Source organism: Esox lucius, chromosome 19, assembly GCF_011004845.1.
Source record: "Esox lucius isolate fEsoLuc1 chromosome 19, fEsoLuc1.pri, whole genome shotgun sequence".
Lineage (NCBI taxonomy): Eukaryota > Metazoa > Chordata > Actinopteri > Esociformes > Esocidae > Esox > Esox lucius.
The window spans coordinates 635,931-648,971 of NC_047587.1; the positions used below are offsets into that span (position 1 = coordinate 635,931).

The window sequence follows — 13,041 nt, forward strand, 5'->3', positions numbered from 1 at the left end:
TCTTGCTTTATGTATAAACACAATGACATAAAAGTGACATTATAGGGGTGTAGAGATTTTAGAAATTAGGGGTGAAGTAATTAAATGTTAGGGTTCAGAGTTCTTAAGGAATAGGGTTGCAGAGTTCTTAAAGATTAGGGGTGTCCAGTTCTTAAAAATAAAGGTTGTAGAGGTTTGGGTGCAGACTTATTTAAAATAAGGGGAGAACAGTTCTTTAAGGGGCTGGATTACAGAGTCCTTAAAAGTTACAGGTGAAGTGGTCTAAAATGTTGAATATGAAGCGTTCTAAAATGTATTGTATCTGAATAAGACTATCCTGTGTGCCATGGTAACTATGTTGTGTGTTGACAGGAACCAATGCCTCAGCCCCAGACCAACTGAGTCTAGCTCTGGCCTGGAACAGAGTAGACATCGCACGCAACCAAATCTTTGTATACGGACACCATCTACCAGTGAGTCATTTACCAGACTAACACCATGTACCAGTGAGTCATTTACCAGACTAACACCATGTACCAGTGAGTCATTTACCAGACTAACACCATGTACCAGAGAGTCATTTACCAGACTAACACCATGTACCAGTGAGTCATTTACCAGACTAACACCATGTACCAGTGAGTCATTTACCAGACTAACACCATGTACCAGTAAGTCATTTACCAGACTAACACCATGTACCAGTGAGTCATTTACCAGACTAATTAACACCATGTACCAGTAAGTCATTTACCAGACTAACACCATGTACCAGTGAGTCATTTACCAGACTAAGTAACACCATGTACCAGTGAGTCATTTACCAGACTAACACCATGTACCAGTGAGTCATACAACCGTCTATATGGATTGCAAAATTGGCCAGAATTTTTTTTGCTGAGGGCAAATGGTAAAAGTCACAAATTGATTATTTTTTGCAGTAGGAATGGTGATGGTCCTTAAAACCATTAATACTATAGCACTTCAATACAATGATCACTGTACTCATGTAATCATATTACTGTATGAAACCACAGGTTTGCCCAGGAAAAAGCATGGCATCATCTAATCAATATTTATGGAAAACCTGGGAATGTCAAAGCAGGTTCAGGGTGTTTCTTGGTCAGCCCTGATTGTTTCACTAACTGAAAAGAACATAGCTGTTAACCCGTTAAGAATCCTGCCTAAAACGCCTGATCAAGGTATACCCAAAGTAAACACCAAGATAGCCAATCAGAAATGTGTACATGGGAACCGAAGTTATGACGGAGAATACGTGAAAGATTTGGCACATCTGCCGGGGTACTTTGAAATGATGCATCAAGAGTCCGTGGGTATTCATGGATGTCATAACATGTTTTGGACAGAATATTCTACTTCATTGGATCATTTGGACCTTTGCCAATGTAACAAGACCGTTTTGGTCAAGATGTTATGTATTAGTGGACTACGGGCTTCATGGGTGAGTCTCAGTTTCGTTATTGTTTGTTGATATGTTGGCGGTCTGACAAAGACGTTGATTCTACCTGCTGTTGTGATACTATCTTGACATGGTTTATATCAATAAAGAATAGTAGGATTTCTAATAGGTTTTAGGAAAGCTGTCTAGTGCTTAGGCAATTGTTTTGTTTTACTTTGTGCAGGGCTATATGACTTATCAGCAGATTACAACCCCCCCCCCCCCCCCCCCCCCCCCCACCGTTCTGCCTGAGCTCCCAATATTTTCAGTACTGACTGACTTTTTATGCAGACAGACACAGGCTTAGCGACAGAGATCCAGGGATGCTGAACAGTAGGTCATAACCTGTGATTCCATACAGTAATATGATTACATAGAACAGTGATCATTGTATTGAAGTGCAATAGTATTAATGGTTTTAAAGACCATCTCCATTCCTACTGCAAAAAATAATCAATTTTAGGATTTAGATTTTTAACATTTGCCCTCATTTTGTGGGATGAAGCCGATTAGGCCCACTAGGTGTCTGTGAAAATGTTCATTGAGTGAGCCCTGTTCTCAGCCTGCCAGCGCCCTGGTCAACTCCGGTGGAGCAACTAGCAGCATGGAGCGGCAGAAGAGCCCGGGCTCTGCCCCCAGAAACAAAACTAAGAAGAAAGGGAAGGGAGGGAAGGCCAAGCCTGAACCCCCAGAAGAAACGGACCCCAGGAAGATAGAAATCATGCAATGGGTAAGAATGGAAGATCACACCAATGTTAGGTGGTTTGAATCCTGAATGTTGATTGGCTGATAGCCATGGTCTGTGAGCACATCAGTTTTACCTGATATAATTGCATTGGTATCAGATTTATAATAGCAATATGGCATTTCTGGATTTTGTGGCATACTGCCAGTATACCATGACTAAGTGCTGAGTCCAGGCACTCCACAATGCATTGTGCATAAGAACCGCTCATAGCCATGGTATATTGGCCATTTACCACAACCCCTCGAGCCTTATTGATTAAATATACAATCAGGTAGGTGGAAGAGAACAGTGGGTGATTTGGCCTTGTGTTTGGCACCTGACATTTTCTACAGCTTCATAACAAATAAGAAAATAAGAGGAAAGAAGAGGATTTAATTAGAAGTAGCATGCAGCACCAATCATGGAAGTGTGTCTCTCCCAGGTGAACTCCCTGGAGCAGGCCATGATGGACGCCCTGGTGCTGGACCGGGTGGACTTTGTCAAGCTGCTGATAGAGAACGGAGTCAACATCCACCATTTCCTCACCATCCCTCGTCTGGAGGAACTCTACAACACTGTGAGATGAAGACAACGATGTGTGGATGAATGGACAGAGGGAGAGAGAGAGAGAGAGGGAGAGGGAGGGAGGGAGGGAGGGAGGGAGGGAGGGAGAGAGGGAGAGAGAGAGAGAGAGAGAGAGAGAGAGAGAGGGAGGGAGGGAGGGAGGGAGGGAGGGAGGGAGGGAGGGAGATGATGATGATGGAGGGATGAGCAGAGGTAGAGAGTGAATGATGATGATGGAGGGATGGATGAGGAAGAGAGTGAATGATGATGATGGATGAAAGTTCTTTATCATCCCGAACAGAAAGAGACAGACAAATGCAGATATATACATAGACAGAGGACTAAAATGTGTGTGTGTGTATATATATATATTATACAGCTCCAGGGGAAATTAAGACACCACTCCACCTTTTTCTTATCTTTCCAAATAATTTTGAAAAGGAAAGTTTTGAGTAACAGACGCGTTCAATTTGCAGTGGTCTCTTAATTTTAGCCCTTCTGTTCCTCACTGAAAACTTTCCAACTTTTTGGATAGGAAAGAAGGAAAGAAGTGGTCTCTTAATTTTTCCCGGAGCTTTAGATAAGTGTGTGTATATATTGTGTTTCCTTTGTGGTGAAAACACAACGTTTTCCTTTCTCTTAAATGAATCCATATATATGGATATATATAGATATGGATTCCAAAGCCCTAGGGCTCTGCAATATAAGATGCAATATAAGCTGTGGTATAAGGGTCCCAGTGCATATGAGGGTTCAGGGAGGGGATTTAAACCTCTCCTTTATGTTGCAAATCTTCCTGACAGAGACTGGGTCCTACCAACACACTGCACGTTGTCGTCAGGGACATCAAGAAGGTATGAGGACTTTTCTCCTTGGTAGATGACAGTATGTATCCTGTTGCAGTGGAATGAAACTGATTTGTTCTGGGCTATTGCAGCCAGGTGTGTTATCAAGGATTACAGATGTGTAATCTGAGTATAATCTGTCTGTTTTGGGGGGTTTCAGGGAAATCTTCCACCAGATTACCAGATCACTCTGATTGACATTGGTCTGGTGATGGAGTACCTGATGGGGGGGGCTTACCGCTGTAAATACACCAGAAAGAACTTCAGGACGCTCTACAATAACCTGTACGGGTTGAAGAGGGTAAGACTAGTTAATTACAATAACCTGTACGTGTTGAAGAGGGTAAGACTAGTTAATTACAATAACCTGTACGTGTTGAAGAGGGTAAGACTAGTTAATTACAATAACCTGTACGGGTTGAAGAGGGTAAGACTAGTTAATTACAATAACCTGTACGGGTTGAAGAGGGTAAGACTAGTTAATTACAATAACCTGTACGTGTTGAAGAGGGTAAGACTAGTTAATTACAATAACCTGTACGGGTTGAAGAGGGTAAGACTAGTTAATTACAATAACCTGTACGGGTTGAAGAGGGTAAGACTAGTTAATTACATCCGGTTTGTAGGGTAGGACTTCTGGAGTGACGTATGGACTTCCTGTATGACGTGTGTACGGGCGGGACTTCTGGAGTGACGTGTGCATGTCTGGTGACTTTGTAATTTATGATTACATTGATGTGTCCGTGTTTGATATTTTACAACGACTGAGATAATCTGATGTCCTGGTGAAATCCCAGACTTCAAATATTTCCACAATGCGATAACCTTTCTCAACAGCCTTAACCAGCTCAATAGAAACCCAGGTACCGGTTAAAGATCTTTCTGAATCGGTATGTGAACAATCAGTTACCTGGTTTTCAGACTCTGCACATAATCTACACAAGGGAAAGAACATCTTACCACCGACCCTGTGTGGTAAAACGGGATGATAAAGGCCTTTCGGTGGACATACCGTAGCCTTAACAATACCAAAGTAGGTGTCTAGTGGTTTGAAATCTCGAAAGTTTATGTCTGGATGCCCAATCGGATAAGTCTTTGTCTTGTTGCAGAACGGATAAAGACTACAGACATCATTATACTGAATAGTCTCCCCTTCTCGATCCGTAAACTTCAAATAAAATGTGTTGGTACGACACAAAAAAGAGCATCCCGAGGGTCAAGGTGCTCTGGAGCATCAAAGGTTTTCCACAAAGCTTTGACATCTGCGGATGTGTTTTTATGCTGATTCCAATGACACTTTGAGTGACCGTGCCAGAAACAGCCTAGAAATTCATAGACTGTGCTCACCCCATCACGTTCAGCATATCCTTCAATGTAGTCGGCACCAAATTTTCCCTTCACCCCTGTTCAGGGCGTGCTGTATTGATATATTCTCATCGGCGGCCACATATTCAAGCCACTGGATTGAGCAGTTTGATGCAATGGTGTCCTTAGTGAGGAATCTGTTGCAAAAGACGTTCATCCAAGCTGACAATTTGTACCACCAGCTCTAGTGATTCATCGATCATAATCTCAGCATTACTCTGCATAACACTTTCAAGTAAATTACCAAACATGCGTTCATTATATTAATCCGCTCTCATGGTCACATGTACCGGGGATATCAGAGATTCACCAATCAACTCTATCTGCAGATGATCACCAGGCCCGTGTACAAAGTCTGAAGCTCTAACAATCAAAGTATCCAAGCCCGCCATAATACTTGCAGAGAATGTGCCAAAATCACCAACTTCACCAGTATTTTGTAAATGTATCAATTGTTGTAATTCAGCATTGTCAAACACATTACGTTGTATAACTCTAACATCGCCATCACTGCACTGAGTTTGCATAAAGGAGCTCGAAGGTGAGTCAACTAGATTGTGTGAAAAATGGGGGCTACAAAGCTCGGTTAACAAACCTTGCATCTGAGGATTATTGTGTGCATCACTGTGTAACAAAGTAACGGTTGGTTCATTTGTATTTTGGGGTGTGTTCTGATGATTATGTGTAGATGTTGTTGGTTGTTCCGTGTCTGGTCTGTTGTTAGCATTATCTTTCGCCATTTCTCTAGCTTAACGTATAAATAACGATCCACTTATAGGTTAAAATATTCTAACTCAGACATACATTTACATACATCACAGTTTTGATGAGTTGATGGTAAATATGTATTACCTTCAGCTTTCAAGCATGAAAGAAAAAAATAAAAATAAAAAATCCCCTCACGATGTGTAGCCACAAGGTAGGGTGTCCGTAACTGAATCCATTATGGTGATGTACTCTGTATCATCACCGGGGGTCCTCAATCTGTTGGTTGGAGTACAAAGGTTCAGCTGTATGCTTATTGTCGTAATTGTTAACAAGTACAAGACAAAAAATTTCTGTAAATAATTAAACCTACACAAAAAGTATCTGCTCAGGTTGTGTAAGATCACAACCACCCAGTCCAACTGACACAGATGCTGGTCACTTGGTCTGAAATAATTACAAAGTGGATTAACAAGCGTATACAGGTAATTAAAGCTGATTAACAATAATGTCAAAAGTCTACTATTAAGGGATCATTACTACAGGGCAGATCTGATCGTAAGGCCCATCACTTGTTAAAAGGAAAAAAGGACTGAAACGTTCCAAATTGTAAGACCCCCCCCTTCTTTATATCTTACAAGATTGCTTCCCACATGTAATTCTGTGCTCGTGGAAAAACACCATGCTACACGCACATTGTAAAACCCACTTGTTGTATGACATCTTTTGTACCACTTAAATCCCGGGGGGTTTATGGAATTGCTGGACCCTGACAGCATTTTGTTGAACACCAAACATCTTACCACAGACACAACACTTATTTATTGTCTGGGAATTTAACATTCCGGAACCCTAAGCCCCATTTGTTAATCATCAAACATAACCACCTGTTATAACACAAGTCTGGTTTGCTCATCAGGCGTTGTAAAACATCAAACACGGACACATCAATGTAATCATAAATTACAAAGTCACCAGACATGCACACATCCCTCCAGAAGTCCCGCCCTAACACACATCATACAGGAAGTCCATACGTCACACCGGAAGTCCCACCATACAAACCGGATGTCCCGCCCACCAGTCACATCAATATGGATGTCCTGTCCGCCATAAATCACCATTCTGACACATTATACTCCACATTTACTACTCCTGTGTGGCTTTAGGATTGTTAAGACTACTTAGCCTAATTAAAAGTATTAGACGACCATCAGAACTACACAGTCTAACAAGAACACTGTACCGTCACTACTACAACCAAGACATAACCTGGTTATTATGTCGCAATTTAATACAGTTTGACATCTTAAAGCTTCCACATGTTGTTTCAACACACTGCCATCAGACAAAAATAATAATTAACTGTATAACAATGGACCTGCTGCAAATAGTTAATAGCTCTATGCAATCAGGCATTTTCCCAACGTCTCTAAAAACAGCTACCATTACGCCCCTATTAAAAAAGAGAACACTGGATGCATCTATAATGAACAACTATCGACCTGTATCCAATCTCCCTTTTATAGCCAAGATCATTGAGAAGGTTGTCTTCAATCAACTCAGCCATTTAGTGAACTCAAACGGTCTCTTAGACAAATTTCAGTCAGGCTTCCGACCTCACCACAGTACTGAAACGGCCCTGAAACAAGTTTTAAATGATATACGGCTGACCAACCAACCGACCCTTGTTTAATAGCATAGTGGTTAGAGAAGCAGACTCGTGAACTATAGGTCCCAAGTTTGTATCTCCGCGCAGGCAAAGCGATGTACACATTATGAATTATTCTTTATAGACTAAACTAACGGCTTTAGGCAGCGAATGTTATCTACATTGTAGAAAGCCTGAAATAAAACAGTTTACGGTTATATTGCGACTGTTTCTGGTGGATTTTTGAAGTACATCCGTGCATGTGTTTTGGGTCAGGATAGACAAACACATTTGCTGGCTTAACATACAGTAGTTTCGTTGTATTAAGCCTTAACTGAAACTGTATACGGTTATAGTGCGACTGTTTCTGGTATGGAAAAGTTCATCTTCAGTCTCGTTAGCAATTGATCAATTCTTATGATTATTCCTTGGAAGTTAGTGGATACTAGTAAGCCTATTACTGGCTAATAACGGCCAGTGGCAAAAGCAATACAGTTCATAGACACTATGGTGGAAGAAACGTTAGTGAGTTTAACACAATCCTCAGTGGAGTCTAGTGACTGCTGAATATCTAATGCTGTGGCGTAGTGGTTAAAAACAGTGCCTCTAAGTTCGAATCTATTGAGAGCAACTACATTTCTTAATTATTTCTGGTAGATTTCATAATTCTCTTTTCTTTTCACTTGATGAAAAAGTTTGTTATCGTCCCCTTTATTGATAGTAATTGTATATGTCATTCACAAATGAAAGAAAAAAAACATGAAATGAAATAGCTTTGGCAGACTCGCAAGCAATTGCTCAATTCTTATGACTATTCCAGTAAGTTAGTAGATACCGGTAAAGCTTATTACTGTCTAATACGCTGTTAAAACGGCCAGTGGCAAACGCAATACATAGACACTATTTGTGGTGGAGGTAAACTTCGAAAAATGTGTCAGTTTAATTGTATCAATGTCATTCACAAATGGCCAATTAACTATTAAAACGGCCAGTGGCAAAAGAGGATTTGTTCAGGATAGAGACAAGAGGCTATACTGACACCCAGCAAATGTGCAGCCCCGTGGTGTAGTGCTTAATGACATAGCCTTTTGTGTGGGTGACCCGGGTTCGAAATTCGAGATGGCAACACTGTCTATTGTGGGCCGGCTGAACTAGGCTTGACTGGTTTCTTGTTGCCCAAGCACTCAAACACCTGTTTCAAATGTTGCCCTACCACTTAAACACTTTGAATCAATGTAATCAACCTATCATCAAGTCTTTCATTTGGATCAGGTGTGTGAGTGCTAGGGTAGTATCAACAATGTGCACCACTTTGGGTCCCGAGGACCAGGATTGGGAAACACTGCTGTAGATCATAGAGCACTTCTAGACAGGCTGGAAAATTTGGTAGGACTCTCCTTAATTGGTTCAGATCTTATATAGATGGCCAGAGTTACTTTTTCACCATTGGTAATCATGAATCTGATAGGGTGACTATGACATGCAGAGTTCCACAGGGATCAGTTCTCAGACCGCTTCTGTTCAATCTCTATATGCTACCTCTGGGCCAAATTCTACAAAAGAACAAGCATGGCTTGTGGAGGATTAAGGCTAGTTAGTTAGAGTTTACCCAACAAGGGATCAAAAATCATAAGATTTTTATTCCAATGTCTGATGTGACTTAATTCCTTTCTTCTTTTGCTTGTTTGCAGCCAAAAGCCTTAAAGATGCTGGGGTTGGAGGTGAGAGCATGTCCTTGTTCTAGAAACACAACACTCTTAATTCAGCCAGCCTAGATATTTCCTACATTACTTTACAATGAAAGATGCTAGTCTTAAAATGCATCTATGAGTTCCCGTGTGTGGTATCTGTGGTAACACCCTCACATTGTCCTTGTCACTTCCTGTGTTCCACCAGGACGATGAGCCAAGGGGGAAGAAGAAGAAAGGGAAGAAGAAGAAAGAGGAGGAAGTGGAGATCGATGTGGACGACCCGGAGGTCTCCCGTTTCACTTACCCATTCCACGAGCTAATGGTGTGGGCAGTCCTCATGAAGCGCCAGAAGATGGCGCTGTTCCTGTGGCAGCGCGGAGAAGAGGCCATGGCCAAGGCCCTGGTGGCCTGCAAGCTGTACATCGCCATGGCAAAGGAGTCGTCTGAGAGCGAACTGGTGGACGACATCGCCCAGGACCTGGACAACAACTCCAAGTTAGTTCTTCTTCATATCGTCATCAGTCAGCATCATCACTACTGAAGATATCTACTGATAAAATAAAAACAAATCTACAAATCTCCTTTGTTTTGAAAGTGTCACTTTTCAATCACACATTACTTACTTAAAAATCTATTAATTGTTGTTGCCCTTTGAGCAGGATGACTGTTGAGTTTTAACATAATCGATGTTATGTAGCTTAGTTCCAAACATCACACTAATCTCTAGTCCTACTTCTTACTTCCTCTGGTACTGGTTCATTGTTCCTCTTCTCTTTGTTCTCCTAGGGAGTTGTATGGTATTCATAATAAGATAGTCCTGTGTCATTATGTATAATGCAATGTGTCTTCCATTAACACTCATCATGACATCTGAACAAAAGGAGATTTGTCTCTCCTCAGGGAGTTTGGCCAGCTGGCTTATGAGCTCCTGGACCAGTCCTATAAGCACGATGAGCAGGTGGCCATGAAGCTGTTGACCTATGAACTGACAAACTGGAGTAACTCCACCTGCCTGAAGCTAGCTGTAGCCGCCAAGCACAGAGAATTTATCGCCCACACCTGCAGTCAGATGCTACTGACAGATATGTGGATGGGGAACCTAAGGATGGGCAAGAGCCCAGGGCTGAAGGTAATTAAACCAGGATGGGCAAGAGCCCAGGGCTGAAGGTAATTAAACCAGGATGGGCAAGAGCCCAAGGTTGAAGGTAATTAAACCAGGATGGGCAAGAGCCCAGGGCTGAAGGTAATTAAACCAGGATGGGCAAGAGCCCAAGGTTGAAGGTAATTAAACCAGGATGGGCAAGAGCCCAGGGCTGAAGGTAATTAAACCAGGATGGGCAAGAGCCCAAGGCTGACGCTAATTAAACTGTTTAATTGGTTAACTTCACTCCTTTGAATTGTTCTACCTTCAAGGTTTCTGACTTCCATGTAGGTCCTCCTGGTCACTGTATCTGCTCTACTTCTCTATAGGGTTAGACAGGTTGGCTGTTCTGGGCTGGGTTGTTGTAAAGCCCTTTGTGATGAGACTGGTTTGCCTTCCAAGGTTATACTGGGCATCATCTTTCCACCATCGATTCTGCTGCTGGTGGACTTCAAAGGAGAAGACCAGTCATACTCAGCCACCGACTCTGATGAAGGGAAAGACAAGGATGATGACAAGTCCGGCAAGGTACAGCTTTTACAGTTCAGAATCACCCCCACTATCTCGGGAATCACCCCCACTATCCCGGGAATAACCCTAACCCAACAACCCCACTATCCCGGGAAATCAACCTCACTATCCCGGGAATCCACCTACTCTCCCGAAATCAACCCAACTCTCCTGGAAATCAACCCCACCATCCCGGAAAACAACCCCACTATCCTGTAAATCAACCCCACTATCCTGGAAATCACCCCCACTATCCTGGGAATCACCCCCACACTACTGGGAATCAACCCCACTATACCAGGAAATCAACCCCACTATCCCGGGAATCAACCCCATTATACTGGGAATCACCCCCATTATCCCAGGAATTGACCCAACTGTCCTAGGACTAAACCCTAGTATCCTGGGATACAACCCCACTATACTGGAAGTCAACCCCACTATCCTGGAAAATAACCCCACTATCCCATAGTAAAAGATGGTCAGTTTGTAGTAACAGATATTCAAGCAAAAGCAACACATACAGTCAGCCCATAGTAACACATACAGTCAGCCCATAGTAACACATACAGTCAGCCCATAGTAACACATACAGTCAGCCCATTGTAACACATACAGTCAGCCCATTGTAACACATACAGTCAGCCCATAGTAACACATACAGTCAGACCATAGTAACACATACAGTCAGCCCATAGTAACACATACAGTCAGCCCATAGTAACACATACAGTCAGCCCATAGTAACACATACTCCTCTCGGTGTTAGGCCTTTAAGATCATTTGTATATTAGATCATCTGGTTGCCTTTATTATCCATTAAGTGTAATTGTTCTTTTTATAGGCTTGTATTTTTTTATTTGTACAGTTATGGTTACAGACTCCCCCTCCATACACTCGTATTTTGATTGTAATTAATTTGCCAAAGAAGAGAAAAAGCACATTAAACAAAATTGAAGATTAATTTGACTGATATAGAAAAAAATTGTTGCATTTTCTATAAAAAAAAATGTGCCATTATTTTGGCCACAATAATCGTGTAGTGAAAATCTGATAACGTGACAGCCCTAGTCCGGACCCTGGCTAAATAGGAGTAGTCACCCAAGTGGGCCACCCCCCTTCCCAGAGGAGTCACCCCAGTGGGTCACCCCCCTTCCCAGAGATATCACCCCAGTGGGTCACCCCCCTTCCCAGAGGAGTCACCCCAGTGGGTCACCCCCCTTCCCAGAGATATCACCCCAGTGGGTCAACCCCCTTCCCAGAGGAGTCACCCCAGTGGGTCACCCCCCTTCCCAGAGGAGTCACCCCAGTGGGTCACCCCCCTTCCCAGAGGAGTCACCCCAGTGGGTCACCCCCCTTCCCAGAGATATCACCCTAGTGGGTCACACCCCTTCCCAGAGGAGTCACCCAAGTGGGCCACCCCCCTTCCCAGAGGAGTCACCCCAGTGGGTCACCCCCCTTCCCAGAGATATCACCCCAGTGGGTCACCCCCCTTCCCAGAGGAGTCACCCCAGTGGGTCACCCCCCTTCCCAGAGATATCACCCCAGTGGGTCACCCCCCTTCCCAGAGATATCACCCCAGTGGGTCACCCCCCTTCCCAGAGGAGTCACCCCAGTGGGTCACCCCCCTTCCCAGAGATATCACCCCAGTGGGTCACCCCCCTTCCCAGAGATATCACCCCAGTGGGTCACCCCCCTTCCCAGAGATATCACCCCAGAGGGTCACACCCCTTCCCGGAGGAGTCACCCCAGAGGGTCACACCCCTTCCCGAAGGTGTCACTAAAGTGGGTCACCCCCCTTCCCTGAGTTGTCATTCCAGTGGGTCATCCCCCTTCCCTGAGTTGTCACTCCAGTGGGTCATCCCCCTTCCCTGAGTTGTAACTCCAGTGGGTCATCCCCCTTCCCTGAGTTGTCACTCCAGTGGGTCACCCCCCTTCCCTGAGTTGTCACTCCAGTGGGTCACCCACTGGGGTGACGTCCCAGAGCCGTTGGGCTTTCTCTTTGCAGAACACCCTTGGTGTTTAATGATTGTTTCAGGATGACAATGTTGAAGAAGGGTTGGGGTTAGTTGATTGAGTGATTGGTTAATTGATTGTTTTAGGATGACACTATGTCGAAGAAAGGAGATGAGGAACAAGGCAACAGTAAGGTTAGGAGGAAGCCGATTGGACGGAGGATCTATGAGTTCTATGACGCTCCATTCACTAAGTTCTGGTTCAACACTGTAAGTATCACTGTATTTACAACACTGCAATACTCTCATCCTGCTCAGCACTATATAACTGTATTTACAACACTGCAATACTCTCATCCTGCTCAACACTATATCACTGTATTTACCACACTGCAATAATCCAATTTGGATGGTGGGTGCAATGTGTTCTAAAGTAGCTTTGACTTGGA

General features: G+C 43.3%; 1 protein-coding gene across 4 annotated transcripts in view; it reads left to right on the forward strand.

The window, feature by feature from the left end:
- The window catches only part of LOC105007103 (transient receptor potential cation channel subfamily M member 1), a 58,687-nt gene that overhangs the window by 31,158 nt on the left and 14,488 nt on the right, over nucleotides 1-13,041 (forward strand). For all 4 annotated transcript variants that reach the window (XM_034288359.1, XM_034288360.1, XM_034288362.1 and 1 more), the window contains exons 10-19: nucleotides 352-452; nucleotides 2,001-2,168; nucleotides 2,608-2,742; nucleotides 3,533-3,583; nucleotides 3,735-3,875; nucleotides 8,987-9,016; nucleotides 9,192-9,481; nucleotides 9,887-10,115; nucleotides 10,530-10,655; nucleotides 12,740-12,862. In XM_034288359.1, the coding sequence (XP_034144250.1) occupies nucleotides 352-452; nucleotides 2,001-2,168; nucleotides 2,608-2,742; nucleotides 3,533-3,583; nucleotides 3,735-3,875; nucleotides 8,987-9,016; nucleotides 9,192-9,481; nucleotides 9,887-10,115; nucleotides 10,530-10,655; nucleotides 12,740-12,862 (1,394 nt within the window). The remainder of the gene's footprint in view (nucleotides 1-351; nucleotides 453-2,000; nucleotides 2,169-2,607; nucleotides 2,743-3,532; nucleotides 3,584-3,734; nucleotides 3,876-8,986; nucleotides 9,017-9,191; nucleotides 9,482-9,886; nucleotides 10,116-10,529; nucleotides 10,656-12,739; nucleotides 12,863-13,041) is intronic.